The sequence below is a fragment of the Photinus pyralis genome, unplaced genomic scaffold, assembly GCF_008802855.1.
Source record: "Photinus pyralis isolate 1611_PpyrPB1 unplaced genomic scaffold, Ppyr1.3 Ppyr1.4_LG5, whole genome shotgun sequence".
In the NCBI taxonomy this organism is placed as follows: domain Eukaryota; kingdom Metazoa; phylum Arthropoda; class Insecta; order Coleoptera; family Lampyridae; genus Photinus; species Photinus pyralis.
The window spans coordinates 43,340,416-43,351,885 of record NW_022170596.1 but is presented as its reverse complement, the minus strand read 5'-3'; the positions used below and the strand labels follow the sequence as shown (position 1 = coordinate 43,351,885).

The 11,470-nt window shown below is 35.9% G+C and overlaps 1 protein-coding gene across 1 annotated transcript; it reads right to left on the bottom strand.

Moving 5' to 3' along the window:
* Positions 1-12: 12 nt before the first annotated feature.
* On the bottom strand, positions 13-3,246 carry LOC116172847 (zinc finger MYM-type protein 1-like). Its single transcript, XM_031490147.1, has 2 exons — positions 2,736-3,246; positions 13-2,683 (listed from the first exon to the last, which is right to left on the bottom strand). Exon 2 carries the CDS (start codon positions 2,673-2,675, stop codon positions 156-158), a length of 2,520 nt encoding a protein of 839 aa, XP_031346007.1. The 5' UTR covers positions 2,676-2,683; positions 2,736-3,246; the 3' UTR covers positions 13-155.
* Positions 3,247-11,470: the final 8,224 nt, after the last annotated feature.

The window sequence follows — 11,470 nt, the reverse complement described above, 5'->3', positions numbered from 1 at the left end:
GCAGTGGCGGATTTATCTTTGTTGAGGCCCAAAGCGCATGTTAGTGAGAAGGCCCTATAGTTTAGGGTAAATACAAAACATCAGATAAAAAAAATTTATTAAATTTAAAATAAGAAAACAACCTAATTTAAATTTAATTACACGTAGTTATTATATTATAACGACACTTTTCGGGCTTTTTCTCTAGCAAACTTGTCTATAATATTGTTATAATCTAAGTTTTGAACAACATCATTTTCAATAAACATAAGAGACAAGCTACTCAAATGTTGCTGACTTAATGAATTGCGCAAATAATTTTTTACCCTTTTTAGGGTTGAGAAGGATCTTTCGCCCGTTGCATTACAAATAGGGATAGTTAAAAAAATCTTTAAAATTGTCTCCACGTTAGGAAAAGTTGACTTTAGACCATCTACTATTGCTTCGTACATTAGTCTTGGATCTGTAATTTTTTCCTCCCAGGTGTATTTAAGAAATTGTTTTAGCTCTTCTTTAAAGTTTTCGACGTCGATATCTTCAGAATAACGTGTCATCAAATTACGTACTCTAGTTTCAAAATCTTCTTTATCCATGTTTTGTTCGAAGAACACGCTAAAATCTGCAAGGACTTCGTTATATGCCGTTGATCTTCTATTTATTTCAGCGATAAGAACATCACACACGACATTATGCACTGTCACAATAAAACCTTGTCTGCCCACTAAACACGTATCATTAGTTCTTGACTCGTCAAATTGCAATTTACGTTTTTTTACACGACGATCAGTATCTTCATCAGGAAATACATGATTCTCCGTTAATAAATCGGCACATTGTTCGATATCTTCAAACCCACATGTTCGGATATCTAAAATGTAATTAGACAAGGATTTTAGTAGTTTAGCTCCTTGTAAAATGTTTATGTCCTCCTTTTGAAGAGATTTGCTAGTGCTATTTATACGCGAAAGTAATTGATCCCACAGGATAGTCATCAAGGCATATTCATAATTATCAAAATTTTTATAAAGTGTTTTAGCCTCCAAACGGGTCACAGCCTTCTCTTTTGCACTTTCGCTAAATCTAAACAAAACCTCTTTAATGGATTTGTAGCCGAACCGTAACGCAGAAACAGCGTCTGCTCTTGCTGACCACCTTGTATCAGATAATCGTTTTAAATGAATGGATCGACTACCATTATTCTGATTATTCAAACAGTTTAATAGTTCATTCCAGCGGCGTGTCGAAGAAGCGAAAAATGTATAAACATTTTGAACGAACGCAAAATATTGCACAGCTTTTGGGCACGATTCAGCAGCCGCATTTCCTACTAAATTAAGGGAATGGCTGGCACATGGAACAAACACGGCAGATGGACAGTGACTTTTTATCCGCGTTTGCAAACCTGAGTATTTGCCCGACATATTTGCGGCGTTGTCATAAGACTGACCTCTGCATTGTGTAATACTTAGCGTAAGGCTACTAAGTGCTGACAAAATGACGTTCTCTAAATAACTGGAATCGTGCTGTTCGATTTCTAAAAATCCAAAAAACCTTTCACGAATTTTACCTTTCTCGTCCACGAATCGGAGAATAAGGGTTAACTGGTCTGTATGTGTAATGTCTGGTGTAGAATCTACAATTATAGCGAAATACGTAGCATTTTTCACGTCTGAAATCAACTTTTGTTTCACCTCGGAGCCCATAATGTTTATAAATTCGTCACACACTGCATGAGATAAATAATTCACATGGCCGCTACCAGGGTTACTATATTTTTGCAAGTGAGCCTTAAGAAATGGATCGAATTCCGCTAAGTAATCGATGCAGGTCAAAAAATTTCCTTTTCTATCTTCATTTGTTTCTCGATGGCCTCGAAACGCTAGGCCCAGGGTTGATAGCAATTTGACAGTAGCTATAATTCGTTTTAAAACTTCCCTCCAATATTGTTGCTGCTCTTCTAGCTGTTTGACCATATTACTATCAACACGTCCTAGTGCCGACGATCTTCTCTTAAACGCCAAGATGGAACGAACATGATCTAAGGAACTCTCATGTTCCTTTAGTGCCTTATTCACATTTCGCCAATCGTTATACCCGTCTTTAAGTTTGTTTTCTGAATGAGAGAATAATTTGCACACGTAGCAGTAAACACACTTGCTAGTTGTAGAAAATCTCAGCCATTCTCTAAATTCCTTGGTACCGTTTGCCTTTGTGGTGTAAAAATTGGAGGTACAGAAGCTTCGACTGTATTTTCTATTACGATCCACAAATTCTGACTTTAGCAAACCTACGTCACCAATATTTTGTGGTTTGTTATCGATTAAATAGTCAATGATTTTATCATCAGATATATGCGATGGCCATAAAGCAATATCTAAAGGAAAATTTACACAACTGGAGCTTTGTGTCTCTACAGAAGGAACCGGAACATCATTTCTTTGCAACGGGAATTCTTGAACAGATGCTTCCGAAGAAACCGTCAAACATTCACTCGTCGCTTCCACTGTGTCATTTACATTAATCTCACACTCGCGCGTAACGGGGAGCATTGATGAGGAGGAAGAACATGCCGTATCGGTATCGGAAATTAAAAAATTTGACAGGGATCCTCGTAATTTCTCCGCACATTGCTGCTTAGCTTTCAATTTTTTTCGTTTTTCAGCTCCAGATTCAAATTTTCTCTTCATCTTCAACATAGATAGTTCTAGAAGTATAAGAAATTAACGTCACGGTACAAGTGCAAAAATTATGCTTACGGTTACGTATTCCTTCACACAATAACTTTTCTGTAGTATAAGTAAACTTAAATAACCTAACAAGTAACAACGTTTATTTTAACTTAACTTCACTGTATTAACACAACACGTTACACGAATGCAAAAGCAACTGACTTAAAAACAGTTCTCGCACAATCGCTTGTTAGATGTAGCTGACTAAGCAGACAGACTTCAGACTTGAGACTGCAGAGTAAACTGAAAAGCGCAAATTTCTACGACATCATACCAATGCAACGGGCATCCTCAAATACGAAAAGAACAAAAGCTTGACGAATCATAAAATGCAAATAAGGTGTAACTGTAAACAAGTAACAGGTAAAATTACTCTGGAGTCTGGATAATTAATCCGTGCGGTACCCGGTACGGATCGTACCGGTTTTTTTTTGCAACAAGAGGGAAACATAACGGGGCTTAAAATATTCGATATGACTATTTTGTGGAGGCCCTTAATGAACGCGAGGCCCTAAGCGCGCGCTTCGCGCGCTTGTGCTTGAATCCGCCCTGTGGAGACGCGGAATATAATAACCCCAGGTAGTTATTTTGAGCTTTGTATTTCGCCAAAATTATCTGGAAAAGTAAACGAAACGCGTATATACACAACAAAAGTTTGCACAAGTGATAAAGTCTTTTGCGCAGTTTCAATTAAGAGGCAAAAGCATTGTAGTAGAGCTTTTCTGTCAATCAAACGAAAGCCAAATAGAAATTTCCCTCATAACGAACTCGTTAATTGTCTACGTCTCTTTCGTTCAGGATGTGGACGGTAATTTTTCTAAGTTCCAAATTCAAAATGGCTGTCAAGAATTGTATTTAATGGTTATAATTTGTTCCGCATCCGTAAACGGCAATTGTATAAACAAACTGTTTCCAAATTAATATTCATAGGTGTGAGCTCCGCCTTTGGTTACAAAGGGGGGGCCAACTGGATCTATGCCGATGTCCCCACTTTAGCTGCACAGTTACATACTAAACGGATTTGGTGGGAACATCTTCTACAACGGTTATTTCCTCAGGTGTTACCTTTCTCTAATCCCCTATAATTACAAGCATCCTATCCTCACCTTACGTAATTGACCACTGACTTAATTTACTAAATAAACCATACGGCTAATGGTTTCTGTAATTTAAATTCGTACAGATCACCTGCCTTAGACAAAAGAGCACTTATGGTGATTAAATCAAACACTGCGACCCTTCAAAACAATAAACCAAACGTCTCTGTAACAGAAACAATCATTTTAGCTACGTCTGTAGATGCCAGTAAAATCCATATACGGCCAATTTTCAATATACGCTGCCTCGCAAGATAGGCCTGTCAGAATATTAATATTTCACCCTAACAGGATGATGGATGGTGACTTTTTATTTATATTCTATACTGGACCCGCGTGCATCGTGCACAGGTAGGTACCGGGTTATTTCAATAAAATTTACTGCACGAATTATAAGCTTCCTTGTTTTCTACCTGATCGATACTAATTTTTTGGCCTTCGTTACGTGAAAAAAAGTTCAGTTCGAGCTTAAATTTAAATGATTGAAGACCCTACAAAGCTTCACAACACAATGTTGTTAGTTAGTCGAGTACTGTATAACTTTTTCCGACATCGCATGTGAATTAGTTACAATCGATTACTCGTCAATTTTTTTTTATTTAACCATGTCGGATGTTAATTTGGCACTAAATTAATTGAATTAATAACTTGGTCGCATTGTACAAGTTTTGCGCAGCGTTAATGAATTAGATACCGTCAAAAGCGGTGTCATGAAAGTCGTCTCCTCTCCTATTTATATAACACACCATATGTATTTGTCTTTTATGTATTATATGGCAGACGACGGATATGTAAAAGACCCCAATTACGAATTAGGGTGGAAAGCCGAAAGAGGTTTCAAGACGATGAAAAATAAATGGAAACAGTGGCATATTCTCATATATCTATAAAGGTTATGAGTAAAATGCAAGAAGTATGATGGCAAGAAAAATGTTAAAACTGTTAATATTGATTATTATGAGTAACGGACAAACATAGACCATAACAGTTATCAATTAGCTAAAGCACGAGATCTCTAGGTGGCCCAGGGTCAGAGATCTCGATGGAACAAACAGACAGACGGAAAGACGATTAGCACATAAACGTTACCTCATCCTCGTTGTGTTACAATAAAAAGGTGGTGTTAGTAAGGGAAGAAAGTGCTGAGACCCAAAGTACCGAAAACTAATCACTACAGTAGGCGATATGGATGGTGCCAGATAGATTAAAAAGCTCTATTTTTTAACGAGCTTCTAGCGAGTTTATAATTTTGCGGTGTCTGTTCGTCTGTCCGTCCGTTAGCACGATATATCGAAAACGAATGGACCGATTACGGTGAAATTTTGCATGTTGAATCTTTATCAAATTGGTAGATCAGAGTTCGTGAATTGGCAATGTAGGTAAAAAAATAAGGAAGGTCCTTTTGACATATCTGTTAGTTATGAACCGAATTGCATGAAATTCTATATGCGCATAGCTCTAGCCATATAATACGCAATGCCAAAACTTGAGTGCAATCGATTCAAAATTCTCAATGCCCCTTTCCCATTTTGACCATTTATTTTTTTTATTTATGAAGGTATTTAAATGAACCTGGAATAAAAGCACATCTAAAGCCAGATTCAAAATTTGGTGCAGTGCCAACTTTCTTAATGATCAAAGTGTTTAAATGAAATTTGATACATAGGCACTTTGAATAAAACCAAATTTAACAACAGTTTCAAATGGTTTTGCGCATGCGCAGTGCCAACTTTCTTATTTATGGAGGCATTCAAATGAAATTTGATTCATAGCCACTTGGAATAAAAGCAAATGTAGCGCCATTTTCCAAATTTGGTTTTGTGTAGGATGTGCAGTGCCAACTTTCTTATTTATGGAAGCAATTAAATAAAATTTCATACATATATTTATAGCTCAGTGGTAGAGCATTGGGTTATAAATCCGGAGGTCGGGTGTTCGAACCTGGGTTGAGGTGAATTTTTCATCTGTGGCAGAGATGGAAATTACCTTAGACCAGTTCCGAGCATTCTACCGGCTACTCTGAATTAGGTTTTCCTAATTCGTAAGGTAAATACCGGAGTAGTATAGACCAACTTAAGACCTTCTGCAGAGGCACCTCTAAATAGCACTATGAGGGTCACTCTGTAATTGGGCGCATGCCTGTTGAGGGCCCAAAACAAGAGAGGGATAATAATAAATAAATAAATAAAATCAAAACTAACATCCGGTTTAAAATTTGGTTTTGCACATGCTATAGCCATACCCAGGAGCAGTTTCTATATTTGTTTAGTTTCTTAATATTTCTATTGGGATCGGTAAAAGTTGAGTATATATACATGAAAAACTCAGTGGGAGATTTAGCCCGGCTTAGCAGTTTAATAGAGAGGCTCTTTAAGTAAGAGATAAGGCAAGTGGGACAGTGGATCCTGTGGATCAATTTTAAGAAACCTGGAGTAGTCACTACGAAGACTCTCTGCTAATAAGAAGCTTGAAGTCAAAGTGAAATTTATGCAACTTTTGTTAGAAGCAGGGAGAGATTGCAAATAACAAATATGTGTTCGGAACTATTTATTTTTGTGAAAAATATTGAGTAACCTAAAGACTACGGGGTTTAGGTACAGGACATCCCTTATAAAAATTGAAGAGCACACAAAAAAGTTCGAATAGAGAAATAAAGTACTGGTAGATCCATTCGAAGAAAAATAGTTATGACAACTTTGAAATTTGAAAATTTTTGGACACCCTGTACATTCAAAAATAATTTCGTAAATGCGCAACCATCTATGATTGGCATTTGCACAAAAGGTTTTTTGATATTTATCTCCTTCATAATCGTGACTTTAAGGCGATATTTGAAGTACCTTCCACTCCAGGATATCTACTCTGATTTGTATTTTACAATTTCACCATAATATTTATCTAGGACCTTTCTCATTATAATAATACAACGGTATAATATTTACAGACAAGGTAGGGTTTCGAGATCCATCATACAAAGGTATTCAAATATGTAACAAAAAAATTCTGTCATGAAAAATTTATTATAAAAAATTATTATAAAAATATATTATGCAAAATAAGATGGATGGTAGAAAAATACAAATATATTACGTCCGCGTATACAGCAAACAAAAACCCTCGACTCATCGTGCAAGTCGATAACAAAATCGTACTTGAATTCCAAAGCCACCATCTTGCGAATGGTTAAAATATAAATTACATGTGAAAAGTTATATAGCACTCGAACTACGTACACAAGATCTTCACAATACCTATTATCTAAACACGATGTATATTAATCTCAACTGAAAGCCACCCACAGCTATAGAATGTTCCACTTTAACTACCTACGCTGCCTACGCATCAAAACTATAATACGCCACTGGATTCTATGTAACAATACCTATAATAGACACTTTTAAGCTTTTTTCTATCTTACTTAGGTAGTAAGATATAACGTCGCAAAATGTCAAACTTTTCGTTTTTACCCTGTATGTCAGAAGCAAACGTAGCTAGATTGATTCTGTTTGTGGTATTATAAGTTTCACAAAAAAGTGAAGTAAGGTCGCGAAAACCGCAAGTCTCTATCTTTAAAACAGCTGAGGTACACTGCAGTCTCAATCAAAATAGAACACACGGTACAGCTTATAGCAAAGACAATCTGTCTTGCCTGAAAATGCTGCACACTGGAAAATTTAGTAACAGGAAAAAATACATTGATACAAAGTATCATTTTGTCAAGCACTTTTATTAAAGTGGAGCGACCCACTTTATGTATTGTTCATGGAAAATCATGACGACCGATTTGCTCATCCAGTCGTTGGCACGCGTTCTAGTTCAACAGCTTCGACGATCGAGCGGATTGAAAGTCTAGAAGCCCGTGTTGTTGCGCACATTTGTCTTCTCCAAAACCAAATTTCGATCCAATCAATTTAGCCGAAAATGAGAGTACAGACAGACACTCCGACGTCAACCAGTTGATTCAGATTCCTGGTGACACAAATCGTGTACTTCAGTAAAAAAAACGGACTGTTAATTTAATACCATAATGGAAATTCAGCAATGCGAACGGAAAAACAAAAAAGTGCTTAATTGCTTATCAATTCAAAGTAATCGCAATTTTTCATACGTTTGTGTGAATATTAAAAATGGTAATTCGTTGTAAAATATTTGACACGTAAAGCACTTTAACTTTTTGTAAAAATACAACACGAAAACTCTCAAACCGTTTACCACTGCACCAACCGATAATGGGGTTATTTTTAACTTCTTTCACATATCGTACATGTATGACCATGTGCAGGTTTAGATTTTAATTAGATAGAACATGCTATATTACGTTGACGCTGACGTTTTGATAATTAATTAAATTATGATGTGAGACTTTCCACGCAAGATTAGTGATTAATTAAAGCTCTGCACGATTAAAGGCTGATGCTCTCGATTCAGTACACTATCACCAGACTTACCCTAATACTGGAACTGCACATACCTGAAACAAAAAAAAAACAGAATCTTTAAAACCAATCGACTAAACAGCTTCAAATGCGGTTATTTATCATCGTAAGTTTAAGAATGTTTATTTTGTAGATGACAGATTTCTTATTTCTTTTTAAATATATAACGATCAATCTTTATTTAACGATCGTTAATTAGATACTTTTAAGATCGATGCGTTCACAATTGTTGACAGATTAAAGTTATTTAGCGTCAATTGCGTACATTTGAATTTTCACAAATGTATTTTTAATATCATCGCCTACAGTCCACAAAATGACCATCTTTTAGTATCGCGTGCATAATTACGAATGCAAAATTGCATCGCGCCTTGGGCTTTGTCATATAGAAGTGGTTTTTAGTTTCAATATTAAAATGCGGTTGTAAATTAAAATCGCATTAGTAACCCTGCATTTGTTCTGGAGAGACGACAGAAAAAAATTTCTATAAATTGAAATAATTAATTCCGAAAACAACTTCCTTAAAAATATTTGTACATGAATAATTGAACGCACGTTGATGTTTACAGGCAGGTTTTTTGTGTAAGTAATTTGTTAAATGTACGAATAGGGTATTGATTAACGATCACGGTTCATTCCATTATTTGTAATACGAGTGATGTATATTGCAGTACTTGACACAAAGTGTTCATATTTCCCATTCCGGGGATTACTTTTTTATGCTCCCGTAATGGTGGGTAAATAAAAATTATGCGTTAAATGGTCATTAACAAAATATGAGTCAAGAGGCCCGAATGCTAATGAATGTCTAAATCGACAAAAAACTTTAACCTCATTGTTTTCAGTAACCGCATTAGCTTTTTGCAAAATAATTATTTCTATTCTATTCCAGAAGCTATACGGTTGTTGCTGATTTATTGTGCAAAAAGTTATCTCTGCGTGTATATACTGCGGTTGCAACGTGGAGGTTCGTACTACAAAATGGTAGGTATAAGATATAAATGGAGGTTAATAAATCATTATTTAAAAAACAGCTAGTATATGGCTATTTCTTTTAAATTTATATACGCGCATCTGTCAATCAATGCAAGAAATGTTAGTAGGTATTTTTAGTTCCTAATATTGAAATGGAAATAAATGGTTTCGCTTCAGCTATCCTAGAACGTTTTTGTGCACATGGCAATCGTGCCTCACTAATTATTTTCTACTTCCCACAGGCTTTCTCACGAATAATCAATTTTAGGGCCAGTTTTTTTTCAAATTAATTACATAAATTAAGGGAATATTTAACACGAACTTTGAAATGTAAAAGTGTTTTTGCAGGTAGGTACCAATTTTGTTGCCCTACAGTTACAATTTATTCGGAGTTGCTACGAGGTATAAAGTAATTATGTTTCCGAACGTAAAACGCGAGTAAAAAAATTTGTCCCAAGGACCTTTTCGAAAAAAAAAGAGTAACCGTGTGGTATTCGTGTCACATAAATTTGAACGGTCAGACGACATTGCAATAATAGACAAATTCTTATTAGGTATAATCCGATTGTGGGCTTTGCGTTGTTTCATTGTCTTTTGTTTAGCGTTATTCATTATTACGCAACGTATAGGTTGCAGTTCTTCCTAGCCGTCATGATTGGGACTGCAGGATACAATCTATATGGTGTATCGATATAAGGATTTGCACTGAATTTCGGCTTAAAGAAATACGTTTGTTGATGCACGCATTTTCAATCATACAACCATTTAGATTAGAACTAAGTATTAATTTGTGACAAATTACCAAGAGCGGGCGTTTTTAAATGTTGTAATAATCCAGGTGCAGTCGATAAAACGACTGCGCACTGCGCAACTCAAATCCAAAAATCCCGCTCCTCCCAAAACCCATGGCACATGCTCGCCCTACGTTGTGTTGTGAAACGAGTTGCTCGAGGATGCGTGTGTGTCGCTCCTAGGATCGGCCAACATAACTAAAACGCAAAAAATGAGGAGAGTGAAATTTGATTAAAAACGTTAATAACAATCAAATTGAAATTCAAAGCAGAGTTGCCCTCTCTTATTCACACGAGAATAGTTCTAGGGGCCTTAATGATTACAAGGAAGGAAAAAAGTGTTATTGAAAACCTTCCAGGATATGTACTTTGTGATTTGTATTTTACAATTACATTATAATAGTTTAGCTAGGATCTGTCTCATTATATAATACACGCGATATAACATTTGCAGATAAGGTAAGGTTTCGAGATCCATCACATAACGGTATTCAAATAACATACAAAATTCAGATGTAATGAAAAATTTATTATGCAAAATAGGATGGTAGAAAAATACAAAATATGACGTCCCCCTATAAAGTAAACAAAAACCCCCGACCCATTACGCAAGCCGAGAACAAAATCGTACTTGAATTCCAAAGCTACCTTCCTACGAATGTTTAAAATATAAACTACACGTGAAAAGTTACATAGCACTCTAACAATACCCTAAATTACCTATCTAAACACGATGTATATTAATCTCGACTGAAAGCCACCCACAGCTATAGAATCACTTTAACTACCTACGTATCAAAAACTATAATATGCCAAAGAAATATGCAGTGGCGTAACTTGTGCTTTTCTCCTTTAATTAAATGCATAAAAGCGAGATATATAAAATTCAAAAACTCCCAGGTCAAAAAGTAAAAGTATCGTACCGAGTTGGGTAAATGAAGACCCTCATCATACTACAAATGCTGTAACAAAACGGCGATAAATGATTTTTTTGTCTGGTAAAAAAGTCTTTATTCCTAACATACCACCTGAACCCAATCACAAAAGGAGCAACCTAGCATAAAATCCCCAAATAAAAGTTTGATAAGATTTTGACGTCTGACTATGAAGAACCATCTGCAATAAAAATAAGGAAGTTCATGTGATGTGACATTTTTCCGTTTTTTGGTCATAACTTCCCTATTTGTAGAGCTACAAGAAAGTTTATAACGGAAAATTAATCAGCCTCAAGTTCTGCATATTTTTTATTTTATTTTTATTTTGCCTTTATTTTTGAGTGGGCGGGGTTTCAGCCAAGGCTGCTCTACCAACCCAGCCCATTATACATTTACAAATATCCTCGCAAATATCCATGCCCGAACCCGGATTTGAACCAGGGACCAGCTTTAACTGAACTGCGCCACACGGGTCGGCTTTGCCCAGTTAAGCGACTTTGTATCTGTTACGGTTCCGCCAATCCTGTA